Source organism: Thalassophryne amazonica, chromosome 5 (genome assembly GCF_902500255.1).
Source record: "Thalassophryne amazonica chromosome 5, fThaAma1.1, whole genome shotgun sequence".
In the NCBI taxonomy this organism is placed as follows: domain Eukaryota; kingdom Metazoa; phylum Chordata; class Actinopteri; order Batrachoidiformes; family Batrachoididae; genus Thalassophryne; species Thalassophryne amazonica.
Genome location: NC_047107.1, coordinates 59,856,237 through 59,870,175, shown reverse-complemented (window position 1 = coordinate 59,870,175; position 13,939 = coordinate 59,856,237). Strand labels below are relative to the sequence as shown.

The 13,939-nt window shown below is 44.0% G+C and overlaps 1 protein-coding gene across 1 annotated transcript in view; it reads left to right on the top strand.

The window, feature by feature from the left end:
- The window catches only part of gna14a (guanine nucleotide binding protein (G protein), alpha 14a), an 85,770-nt gene that overhangs the window by 42,573 nt on the left and 29,258 nt on the right, over positions 1-13,939 (top strand). Inside the window, exons 4-6 of the mRNA XM_034170410.1 lie at positions 4,199-4,327; positions 7,429-7,558; positions 7,667-7,820. Coding sequence (XP_034026301.1) covers positions 4,199-4,327; positions 7,429-7,558; positions 7,667-7,820 — 413 coding nt within the window. The remainder of the gene's footprint in view (positions 1-4,198; positions 4,328-7,428; positions 7,559-7,666; positions 7,821-13,939) is intronic.

Below are 13,939 nucleotides of genomic sequence, written 5' to 3'. Positions count from 1 at the left end.
CTCCACTCTTCAAGAGCCTCTTTCACCGCAAGGAGTTCTCGATTGCCGACGTCATAGTTCCGTTCGGCCGGGGTCAACCTGCGGGAAAAATAGGCACACGGGTGAAGGACCTTATCGGTCTTCCCGCTCTGGGAAAGCACAGCTCCTATCCCTGAGTCCGAGGCGTCCACTTCAACCACTAACTGGCGACTAGGATCGGGCTGCACCAGAACGGGTGCAGACGAGAAGCGCCGTTTCAACTCCTTGAACGCGGCATCGCAACGATCCGACCAGGTGAAGGGGACTTTTGGTGAGGTCAGGGCTGTCAGGGGGCTAACTACCTGACTGTAGCCCTTAATGAACCTCCTGTAGAAATTTGCAAAGCCGAGGAACTGTTGCAGCTTCCTACGGCTAGTGGGTTGGGGCCAGTCTCTCACCGCCGCAACCTTGGCCGGATCAGGAGCGACGGAGTTGGGGGAGATGATAAACCCCAGGAAGGACAAAGATGTGCGGTGAAACTCACACTTCTCGCCCTTCACAAACAGCCGGTTCTCCAACAACCGCTGCAGGACCTGACGTACATGCCGGACATGAGTCTCAGGATCCGGAGAAAAGATGAGTATATCGTCTAGATATACGAAGACGAATCGGTGCAGGAAATCCCGCAAGACATCATTAACTAATGCTTGGAACGTCGCGGGGGCGTTTGTGAGACCGAACGGCATGACCAGGTACTCAAAGTGACCTAAGGGGGTGTTAAATGCCGTCTTCCACTCGTCTCCCTTCCGGATCCGAACCAGGTGATACGCATTTCTAAGATCTAGCTTAGTGAATATTTGGGCTCCATGCAGGGGCGTGAACACTGAATCCAACAAGGGCAACGGGTATCGATTACGAACCGTGATTTCGTTCAGCCCCCTATAATCAATGCATGGACGAAGTCCGCCATCTTTTTTACCGACAAAAAAGAAACCTGCTCCCATCGGGGAGGTGGAATTCCGGATCAACCCGGCGGCTAAAGAGTCCCAGATGTAGGTCTCCATTGATTCACGCTCAGGTCGTGAGAGGTTGTACAGCCTGCTGGACGGGAACTCAACGCCTGGAACCAAATCAATGGCACAATCGTACGGACGGTGGGGGGGAAGGGTGAGCGCCAGATCCTTACTGAACACATCCACCAGGTCATGGTACTCCACCGGCACCGTCCCTAGATTGGGCGGGACTCTGACCTCCTCCTTAGCCTGGGAACCGGGAGGAACCGAGGAACCTAAACATACCCGATGGCAGGTCTCGCTCCACTGAACCACTACCCCGGACGGCCAATCGATCCGGGGATTGTGTTTTAACATCCAAGGGAAACCGAGAATCACACGGGAGGTGGCAGGAGTCACAAAAAACTCGATCTCCTCCCGGTAATTTCCTGACACCACCAGAGTTACTGGTGGTGTCTTATGTGTGATTAAAGGGAGTAGGGAGCCATCTAGTGCCCGCACCTGCACAGGCGAGGTAAGCGCCACCAGAGGGAGCCCTACCTCCCTGGCCCATCTGCGGTCTAACAGATTCCCTTCAGAGCCCGTGTCCACCAGTGCTGGGGCCTTCAGGGTTAAATCCTCATAAAGGATTGTAACTGGGAGTCGTGTGGCAATATGGGTACGTCCCACGTGAATGTTTTGACCCACCCCTAACCCAGTTTCTAGGGGCGGGCGTTGGTGTTTTAACCGCTCGGGGCAGTCCCTCACTTGATGCTCTATTGAGCCACAAACAAAGCACGCTCCGCGGGCCAGCCTCCTCTGTCTATCTGGTGCCCTAAATGTGGCCCTGCTCGTGTCCATAGCTTCATCAGCAGGGGGAGCTGTAACCACACGGAGCGTAGAGGCCGTGGAGCGTGGGGAGGGCGGAGCTCGGTTGGAACCGGAAGGGAGAGGGACGGCGCATGCCCGGCCACGCCCTTCGTCTCGTTCCTGACGGCGTTCTTCTAACCGATTGTCTAATCGTATAACGAGATCAATAAGCCCGTCTAAATCCCGCGGTTCGTCCTTGGCCACCAGGAGCTCCTTCAGGACCAACGACAGTCCGTTTACGAAGGCGGCACGGAGGGCAGTGTTATTCCAGCCGGACCTCGCAGCCGCGATGCGGAAGTCGACTGCATAAACAGCTGCGCTCCGGCGCCCCTGTCTCATTGACAACAGCACGGCTGAAGCGGTCTCTCCTCTATTTGGGTGATCGAACACTGTTCTGAACTCCCTCACAAACCCATCATATATCAGAAGGAGCCGTGAATTTTGCTCCCAAAGCGCTGTAGCCCAAGCGCGTGCCTTGCCGCGAAGCAGATTAATTACATAAGCTATCTTACTAGCATCAGTCGCGTACATGACGGGACGTTGTGCGAAGACGAGCGAACACTGCATAAGAAAGTCCGCGCATGTCTCCACACAACCCCCGTACGGCTCTGGAGGGCTTATGTATGCTTCAGGGGAAGGTGGGAGGGGTCGTTGAACGACCTGTGGAACGTCACTGTTGCGCACAGGATTGACAGGAGGGGGAGCTGCAGCAGCGCCCTGAGGGCGCGCTTCCACCTGCGCGGCGAGAGCCTCCACCCTGCGGTTAAGGAGGACGTTCTGCTCGGTCATCAGATCCAGCCGAGCCGTAAAAGCGGTGAGGATTCGCTGCAACTCACCGACCATTCCTCCTGCAGACGCCTGTGCGCCCTGCTCTTCCATTGGCCGTTCAACAGCCGGTTGACACCCCACGGGGTCCATGACGTTGGCCGAGATATCCTGTTGGGAAAGTGTAGGTACACGGACCCACAACAGGGGGCGCAAATGAACGGACAATGGAGGAAGTCAAATAACAACACTTTACTGTTGTGAATGGGCACAACAAATACAACAGATTACAACAATGGACAAAAAGCCAAATCACAAAAGGTGTCGTGTGGGCAGGCTCGAAGATAGGAGACGTCTGTCCAAAGCAGAACCGGAACCACATGATTTCCTCCGCCACCAGACCCCGGGAATACTGGAGCCGCCAAGTCCCGAATTCCCAGGTGGCCACTGCCTCCGCGTGTCGGACCTGGTACTGCTGGCGAGGAACAAAGAAACAATTAAATGTGGGCGCGTTTGCACCCAGCAATCCGCATGGCAGGAAAACTACCTCCACCTCTTGTTGGAAAAGGAGTCTGTTATACAATGCACAAAAGTCACAAAAGGTTACTGTCACACAGTTAGCTGAGAATGTTACCTTCCAGGTAGAACGATATCTCGGCAAAGAAGTGGAGACGTCGTCCTGCTGATGTACCCCTGCTGATCAGATGATTGGTAACAGCTGTTGCAGGTGATGCGTGACAGCTGTCACCCTGGCTGCTCCTGTGAGGCGGCTGCGCCCTCTGGTGCCTGGAGCCCGCACTCCAGACAGGGCGCCCTCTGGTGGTGGGCCAGCAGTACCTCCTCTTCTGGCGGCCCACACAACACAAGTTGGAACATGCCCAAGCTGTTAAACAATTTCTCAGTTACTCACTTGTTGAAAGCCATCAAAAGCTGCCTGAATATTACAAATGGTTTTCAACACGGAGGTGTTTTTCCTGTCGCGGTGCACACAGATTCGCCAAGTCATCACGGAAATGACTCGGTGAATTTGCGCGCACGTCTTTCATTACAAAATGTCCTTAAACAGTGGAATGTCCGCATAAAGTCCTCATGCCGGCCTCTTCTGAATCTTCTCTGTTCTCTCACGACGTCCTGGGTAAATTAAGCCTTAAATTAGGATGTTTTCAGGTCGAAACAGACCGACGACGGCGCCTGGAAGCGCTGCACGACGTCCTGCTGCGTGGGAAGTCCTTACACCGACAGAAACACCCCATAATCTCTCATCAGCCGTTAAACTTTTCACCGAAAACAAGCTTAATTTCTCGAATAGTGTCCACTCGGATATTCCTCACAGGTCCAGAAAAAATTTTGATAAAGTAACGCGCACCGTCTCGAGCAACGTGTGAAACAAAGGAATTCAGCTGAGAGGGCGGGACCACATCTGGCCTGCCCACAGGGAAATGACGTCACCGACACGCGTGAAAAAACTCACGCATGCGCACGAGGGTTCAAGCATGATTGGTGTAATCGCACGTCATTCAAATCCATATAGTTAAAAAAAAAAATAAAAGGGTCGGTTTATTATCTAATAGACCTCGTACTTTTTAATTCTTTCTGCCTCTCTCTCTCTGCAGTTATCTCTCTGATCTGGACCGAATCGCACAACCCTCTTATGTGCCTGATCTGCAGGATATCTTGAGAGTCCGAGTACCCACCACGGGGATCATCGAGTACCCCTTTGACATGGAGAACGTTATCTTCAGGTGTGACACAACATGCTGAAAGTGGTTTGAATACTTGAGTATCAGTTGCGGATCTCAGGTTTTCCCAAGTCCAGGTAAATTAAGGGACAACATGTTACACAGTGGGGCCAAGTGTATGTCCAACATCCAGGAAGGTGTTTATATTTCACCAGTCCTTCTTTTGCTGTTGGCTATAGTCAGATTTGAAGAAAGATACATTGTTGAATATATTTTGCAAATTGTTCCTTGTTGAAACACTTTCTGTACTTTTGAAAAGATGAAAAAATAGAAAATGACACTTTTTAGATTTATTTAAGCTGTTGTGCATTGAAAACACAATATACGAAACACCTCAAATATGTAAATATATAATATTGCATGCACACACCAAAGCAGACAAGCACTGAATATCCCATTGAGCCTCTCTCTTCATACTTTCGGTCTCTGACGAACATAAAATGACTACGCATTACATGGAGGAACATTCATGTTATTCTGTGTTCAAGCCTGGACTCAATTAACATTACGTTTTCAAGTGGGAGATCAGATATTTCAATAGTACTTAACTAATTAGTTATACTAAGAGCTTGCTGCTACCTGCTGTTGGACGATTGTTTTTGAGCAGAAAAATTCAAACTAATTTATACAGTACATAACCACTTAAATAATATACTGTACCCAGTATGATCAAACAGAAGTTCTATTTTATGACTGTTTACATATTAAGAAAAGGAAAAAAAAAAGGTGAACTAATTCTATCATGTACCCTCTAAGCCCCAGGACCAAACATGCTAATTTTAAAATTCTCAACATTTGTCCATCCAATGAACTACTAAGAATGAAATTTAATACTGTACCCTGTATGGTACTGAATTTGAAATCACAGAACATCTGATGGTTTTTAATCGATTCTGTGACATTTATGGAAGATTTACCAGACAGGCTACCAACCATAATCCCACTTCTTACTCCCCTCACAAAAATAAAATATTGTGGTTGTTGTTAATATGAAATCTATAAAGAGTGACTTTATTAAAGAATCTAATACTCCTGGCAAAGTTTATCATCCACACATCCAAACAGAGGCAAATTAAATCCCACTTATAAGCTGTTAAGAGACGTCACGGCTGATCTTCTCACTGACTTAAAACTAATGAAATGGAAACATACCAAGTGTCTTCTCAGATCTTGTGAAGAACTGAATATATCTGACAAAAGCAACTGTTTATTTATTATTATAATATGTATATGTCGCAGACATGAACGAGTGAAGCTCTTCAGTATCTCACCATGTTATTTAGGTCCTTCAGACATTTTTTTTTAGCAAATGCTTCAGGGGAGCATTAGCATGGCTAAAACCTTTCAGCTTCTGGGGGTCACCGTCCACACAGACCCCCTGCCTTTTTAAGCATTTTTCTTTTTTTTCCTTTCAGCTTCAGGGAGAGCACCCCCCCCCCCCCCCCCCCCCCATTACAGCCCTGCTAAACCCCTGCTACTTTAAGCATTTTTTATGTAGATGTAAATTAATATTCAAAGTTTTCAGCTAGTTGACAGTAGGGCTGTACAATGTGGCCAAATGATCATATCTCAATATTGTCTCAAATGTACTTTCAGTCAAATTGTAGCTGAACTTTCAGGTCTTCTTTTTAAGAAAATCCTCCTCTACACCATTTCAACAGGAAGCTGGATTTTATATTTTTAATTAATTAATATCAAGTTGTAGAGATTTGCTTTCAGTTTGAGTTAAGGAAGATAATTTTAGAAAAAAAAGTATTTGAAATGGAATAAACAAATTAAATGTGTGAAATACCAAGTGTTCCAATACAACTGAGAAACACTGAGGAGCACAATCTTACATCTCATATATAGTGCAGCAGATAAGAGAATATTTAGAGTGGAATCCTGCAAATGGTGATACAAACATCAAATTTGGCACAAATAATCCATAGACATGAACTGTTTTAAAAAAAAACTGATTGGCCACTTGAATTTTCAATAGGCAGCCAGGTAGGGTTCAATTGAAGAATTACACAGGGGTCAAAATTAAAAGATGCTCGAATCATATAGAAAACTACACCACATTATTTGTCTGATCATAAAGATTCCAAAAAAGGTATAGTTTGGACAATCTGTGACTGAATGTTATGGAGTTATGAGGTAAAAGCAGCAAAGGTCAGTTTCAGTTTGTACAGGGGTCAAAAGTTAAAGTTGTTCCATTAATTTTGCTCCAGCTGTATTTGTGCTGAATTCGATGCTTGTATCACCATTTGAAGGATTGTTTCGGTTATCTGCTGCACTAATAAGCCAGCAGAGCATGAACCAGCTGCTCACTGTTAGCTTAAACATGTGTATAAGGCAACCCGAATTAAAGGAGAAATGCTGCTTTTAACAACCTGGACCTCATTTCTGGCATAAAATACGGTCGTTTACTCACCAATATAACTTTGGTGTCATTAGAAGTCCATAGTTCAAACGACGTGTTCAGTTCAAATCTGGAGCAAACATGTTTCTTCTTCTAAGGTGGATTAGAACCTTTTGTGGTACACAGCACAAACTACTGGACCGGAGGAACCTAGCAGTCAATGTGACTCACTGATTTCAAAATGCAGCTCTTTCAACCAGACGTGTGGTGCCGTGACATGCCAATCATCTGGGTCCAATCAGATTTCAGGGGAGTACAGTGAAACCCTGGCCTCCGCTCTAGCTCCACCCATGCCAGGAATTGTTCAACATTTGACATTTCCTGTTTCACTGTGACTGAAAATTTAGCACTTCCTGTTTGAGTGTGAGATTGCCACTGAGTTCCTGCGAGATTCCATGGGATCTCGTCTGTCAATCCAGGAAGTGTTTGACATTTGAACATTTCCTGTTTTACTGTGGATTTGAAAATTTGCACTTCCTGTTTAGGATGCCCTGCACCGTGACCGAGCTTCGCGACGCTTCGCTCGTATAATTTCTTCTCACACAGTAAATTGACCATATATAAGAATTTATTGGTGTTTTGATGAGACCAAAGCAGTTTAGGGGCTAACCAGATTTCAGCAGGGGCCTGTCAAGGATGACCAAATATCACCACAGGTTACTTCTAATGCAGAATTTCTTCATTGCTGTTATTGTGGCAGAATGGTGGATGTGGGAGGTCAGAGGTCAGAGAGGAGGAAGTGGATCCACTGCTTTGAGAATGTTACCTCCATCATCTTTCTGGTGGCACTCAGCGAGTATGACCAAGTCCTTGCTGAGTGTGACAATGAGGTGATTACATTTTAAAAACAACCTCCAGTTTGTAATATGTTTAGATCTGAATATGAATGAATTCTTATTTGGTTTCAGTTTTTCCTGTTTCTCTGCTGTTTCTCCCAGAACCGCATGGAGGAGAGCAAGGCCTTGTTTAAAACCATCATCACCTACCCCTGGTTTCAGCAATCTTCTGTCATACTCTTCCTCAACAAGACCGACATCCTCAAGGAGAAGATTGTGTACTCTCACGTTGCCACCTACTTCCCTGAATTCACAGGTTAGTTGGTTGGTTGGTTGGTTGGTTGGTTGATGGGACTGTAGCAACGTCATGAAAATCTATTTATGATACTGGAAACAATGATCAGAAATTTACTTGTGTCCATAGGCTTATGCGCATGTTTCACAGAGGTGTAACCAGCAAGACGTTCTCCTGACCTACAATAAAAGTTCCAGCTAACAATTTTCTTTTTATCTCCTCTCATGAAGCTGTAGAGAACAATGCTTTCTGCTTATTTTAGTCTTTAGTTTAAAGGCAGAACAGACTTTGCCCTGTTGCTATGGATGTCAATAGAATCACAAGCCACTGCAGCTAACAACAGTAAGTAGCAAGGTCGATACGCTAGCTACTGTTACTAGTTATTGTATATACAACCCCTGGCAAAAATTATGGAATCACCGGCCTCTGAGGATGTTCATGCAGTTGTTTAATTTTTTAGAAAAAAAGCAGATCACAGACATGACACAAAACTAAAGTCATTTCAAATGGCAACTTTCTGGCTTTAAGAAACACTATAAGAAATCAGGAAAAAAAATTGTGGCAGTCAGTAACGGTTACTTTTTTAGACCAAGCAGAGGGAAAAAAAATATGGAATCACTCAATTCTGAGGAAAAAATTATGGAATCATGAAAAACAAAAGAACGCTCCAACACATCACTAGTATTTTGTTGCACCACCTCTGGCTTTTATAACAGCTTGCAGTCTCTGACGCATGGACTTAATGAGTGACAAACAGTACTCTTCATCAATCTGGCTCCAACTTTCTCTGATTGCTGTTGCCAGATCAGCTTTGCAGTTTGGAGCCTTGTCATGGACCATTTTCTTCAATTTCCACCAAAGATTTTCAATTGGATTAAGATCCGGACTATTTGCAGGGCATGACATTGACCCTATGTGTCTTTTTGCAAGGAATGTTTTCACAGTTTTTGCATTATCATCTTGAAAAATGATTTCATCATCCCCAAACATCCTTTCAATTGATGGGATAAGAAAAGTGTCCAAAATATCAACATAAACTTGTGCATTTATTGATGATGTAATGACAGCCATCTCCCCAGTGCCTTTACCTGACATGCAGCCCCATATCATCAATGACTGTGGAAATTTACATGTTCTCTTCAGGCTGTCATCTTTATAAATCTCACTGGAACGGCACCAAACAAAAGTTCTAGCATCATCACCTTGCCCAATGCAGATTCGAGATTCATCACTGAATATGACTTTCATCCAGTCATCCACAGTCCACGATTGCTTTTCCTTAGCCCATTGTAACCTTGTTTTTTTCTGTTTAGGTGTTAATGATGGCTTTCGTTTAGCTTTTCTGTATGTAAATCCCATTTCCTTTAGGCGGTTTCTTACAGTTCGGTCACAGACGTTGACTCCAGTTTCCTCCCATTCGTTCCTCATTTGTTTTGTTGTGCATTTTCAATTTTTGAGACATATTGCTTTGTTTTCTGTCTTGACGCTTTGATGTCTTCCATGGTCTACCAGTATGTTTGCCTTTAACAACCTTCCCATGTTATTTGTATTTGGTCCAGAGTTTAGATACAGCTGACTGTGAACAACCAACATCTTTTGCAACATTGTGTGATGATTTACCCTCTTTTAAGAGTTTGATAATCCTCTCCTTTGTTTCAATTGACATCTCTCGTGTTGGAGCCATGATTCATGTAAGTCCACTTGGTGCAACAGCTCTCCAAGGTGTGATCACTCGTTTTTAGATGCAGACTAACGAGCAGATCTGATTTGATGCAGGTGTTAGTTTTGGGGATGAAAATTTACAGGGTGATTCCATAATTTATTCCTCAGAATTGAGTGAGTCCATATTTTTTTCCCTCTGCTTGGTCTAAAAAAAGTAACCGTTACTGACTGCCACAATTTTTTTTCTTGATTTCTTATAGTGTTTCTTAAAGCCAGAAAGTTGCTATTTGAAATGACTTTAGTTTTGTGTCATGTCTGTGATCTGCTTTTTTTCTACAAAATTAAACAACTGAATGAACATCCTCCGAGGCCGGTGATTCCATAATTTTTGCCAGTGGTTGTAGGTATCTGCTCAACACAATGGTCAGTGTAAATTCAACTTACATAGATTTCAAAATTAAGCCTGTTCCTATCTTAGGGCCCTTTTTTTTTTCAATATTTTTATTGGATTTTTACACCAATAATACAGAATACGGGTATACAAAATATATATGCATTTTTTTTTTTTTAAAGAACAGAAGAACAGAACAGAACCAACCTTCTACAGTGCACAGCACAATCATACCTGAGTAATAATATATTGAGAAAAAAAACAAACAAAAAAAAACTGCTACCAAAAGGTACAATCTGAAGAAAGAAGACCAATCTTAACAAAAGTATTAAGATGTGCAATGTAGGCAGCGTAAAAAAATAATAGCAATAATAATTATCTATCTATCTATCTATCTATCTATCTATCTATCTATCTATCTATCTATCTATCTATCTATCTATCTATCTATCTATCTATATATATATACATATATATATATATATATATATATATATATACATATATATATATATATATATATACACACACACATAAAGAGACAAAAGAAAAAAATAAATAAAAAGAGGGGGTCTTTATTGTGCAAAGACAAAAAGATAAAGTACTGAGATGAAAGGGCCAGTAAGTAAATATGACCAAATAATTAAAGTTGAGTTAATCCAGATAATATAAAGGGCAATCATACAATAATACAAGGGTCAAGCATAAAATACGAGGTCTGTGATAAAAGTAATGGACCTTATTATTTTTATTATTATTATTATGGATTTGAATCACGTGTGATTACATCAGACATGCTTGAACCCTCGTGGGCATGCGAGAGTTTTTTCATGCCTGTCGGTTACGTCATTCGCCTGTGGGCAGTCTTTGAGTGAGGAGTCGCCCACCCTCTCGTCGTTTTTTCATTGTTTATGAATGGCTCAGAGACTGCTGCTTTGTTTGATCAAAATTTTTTCAAAACTGTAAGGCACAACTGAGTGGACACCATTCGATAAATTCAGCTGGTTTTCGGTAAAAATTTTAATGGCTGATGAGAGATTTTGGTCTGGTAGTGTCGCTTTAAGGATGGCCCACGGCGCCTGACGGCGATCTGCGCTTCGAGGCGGCAGCGTCTCGCCGTTTCAAGTTGAAAACTTCCACATTTCAGGCTCTGTTGACCTAGGAAGTCATCAGAGAACAGAGAACTTCAATCAATCAATCAACTTTTTTCTTGTATAGCGCCAAATCACAACAAACAGTTGCCCCAAGGCGCTCCACATTGCAAGGCAAGGCCATACAATAATTATGAAACACAGTCTACGTCTAAAGCAACATAACCAAGGGATGGTCCAGGGTCACCCGATCCAGCCCTAACTATAAGCCTTAGCGAAAAGGAAAGTTTTAAGCCTAATCTTAAAAGTAGAGAGGGTATCTGTCTCCCTGATCTGAATTGGGAGCTGGTTCCACAGGAGAGGAGCCTGAAAGCTGAAGGCTCTGCCTCCCATTCTACTCTTACAAACCCTAGGAACTACAAGTAAGCCCGCAGTCTGAGAGCGAAGCGCTCTAATGGGGTAATATGGTACTATGAGGTCCCTAAGATAAGATGGGACCTGATTATTCAAAACCTTATAAGTAAGAAGAAGAATTTTAAATTCTATTCTAGCATTAACAGGAAGCCAATGAAGGGAGGCCAACACGGGTGAGATATGCTCTCTCCTGCTAGTCCCCGTCAGTACTCTAGCTGCAGCATTCTGAACCAACTGAAGGCTTTTTAGGGAACTTTTAGGACAACCTGATAATAATGAATTACAATAGTCCAGCCTAGAGGAAACAAATGCATGAATTAGTTTTTCAGCATCACTCTGAGACAAGACCTTTCTGATTTTAGAGATATTGCGTAAATGCAAAAAGGCAGTCCTACATATTTGTTTAATATGCGCTTTGAATGACATATCCTGATCAAAAATAACTCCAAGATTTCTCACAGTATTACCAGAGATCAGGGAAATGCCATCCAGAGTAACGATCTGGTTAGACACCATGCTTCTAAGATTTGTGGGGCCAAGTACAATAACTTCAGTTTTACTTGCAGAAGAAGTCAGCATGAGGAGTTTATTCGGACATTCCATTGTTAACGGACATTTTGTAATGAAAGAACGTGCGGGCAGAGTCGCATGTCGGGCCGGACCCGACCGCGGGGGGTCGCGACAGGAAAAACACCTCCGTGTTGGAAACCTTAACTGGCAAGTTGGAACATGCCCACGCTGTTAAACAATTTCTCAGTTACTCACTTGTTGAAAGCCATCAAAAGCCGCCTGAATTTTATAAATGGTTTTCAACACGGAGGTGTTTTTCCTGTCGCGGCGCACACAGATTCGCCGAGTCGTCACGGAAACGACTCGGCGAATTTGCGCGCACGTCTTTCATTACAAAATGTCCTTAAACAGTGGAATGTCCGCATAAAGTCCTCATGCCGGCCTCTTCTGAATCTTCTCTGTTCTCTCACGACGTCCTGGGTGAATTAAGCCTTAAATTAGAATGTTTTCAGGTCGAAACAGGCCGACGACGGCGCCTGGAAACACTGCACGACGTCCCGCTCCGTGGGAAGTCCTTACAGCAACAGAAACACCCCATAATCTGTCATCAGCCGTTAAACTTTTCACCAAAAACCAGCTTAATTTCTCCAATAGTGTCCACTCGGATATCCCTCACAGGTCCAGAAAAAATGTTGATAAAGCAACGCGTGCCGTCTGCAGCGGCTATTCAGACAAAGAGATTCCGACAGGCGGGGTGGAGCACTCCTCACTCAAGGCCTGCCCACAGGCGAATGATGTCACCGACACGCATGAAAAAACTCACGCATGCGCACGAGGGTTCAAGCATGTCTGACGTAAAAACATATGAATCAAATCCATTTATTTTTTGAAAAAAATAAAAAGGACCGCTTTTTTCATCACAGACCTCGTATGTGAATATAGCTGAAATTCTTTTACGGTTACGTGGGTAGCTTCCGGGTCTGTAGTGTCCGAATATGATCAAAAAAAAGTTGCCAGATCTTAATAAATTTTGAGGTGGATCCACATAAAGTAAATTTAATTTTTTCGAGTTTGCTTAAATATAAAGAGTCATTAATCCAAATTCCAAATGATGGAGGAGAGGCTGATTTCCAACACAACAATATCCTACGTCTTGCCAACAAAGTGAGGAATGTGACAAGATCAGCTTTAAGTTTTGGTATGGCGACTCTGTCAGGAAAAACCCCAAACAGTGCTGTTAACGGATCAGGTTGAATGGTCAGCTGGACAACTTCTGACAATGTTGCAAAAATTTTGGTCCAATATTGTTGAAGTGATGAATATGACCAGAACATATGGATTAGTGATGCAGGTGTTGTGTGGGCCGCTGAAGAGGAGGTACTGCTGGCCCACCACCACCAGTCGGCGCCCTGCTTGGAGTGCGGGCTTCAAGCATGAGAGGGCGCTGAGACAACAGAGAGTGACAGCTGTCACTCATTTACACCAGCTGTCACCAATCACCACCTTCCCTACAAAAGCCGGATTATTACTCCACCTCCTCGCCGAGAAATCAGCTACCATTAAGGTAATTCTCTGCAATTCATACTTTCTGAGACTAATTATTGTTCTGTGTGCAGCCGTATTCCTGAAGTCTGTAATAATTGGATTGGCATGCAGTGAGAGTCTGCGACGTCTTCGCCTCTCACTCCATCCAAGGAGCAACTGTCAGGAGCTGCACGGGTGATTCTGTATCGGAGGTGGAGGTTTTCCCTCCCTGAAGACCTGTGGGTGAAGGATTACTGGGTGTGTGGATACACACTCACCATTAACTGTTTTCATCTTCTGCCAGCAGTACCAGGGTCTGCAACAGAAGACGGTGACCACCTGGGGACTCAGGACTTGGCGGCTCTGGTGTTCTTCAGGCCGTTGGTGGTGGAAGCTGTGTGGGTCCCGGCTCTTCGATCGCCAGAGGTCTCCTATCTTCGAGCCTGCCCGCACGTCACCTTGTGTTTAATTGGCATTATATATTTTTGTCTGTATCCAGTTGTGCGTTTCACAACATTAAATTGTTACTCTTTGTCTTATCCATTGTC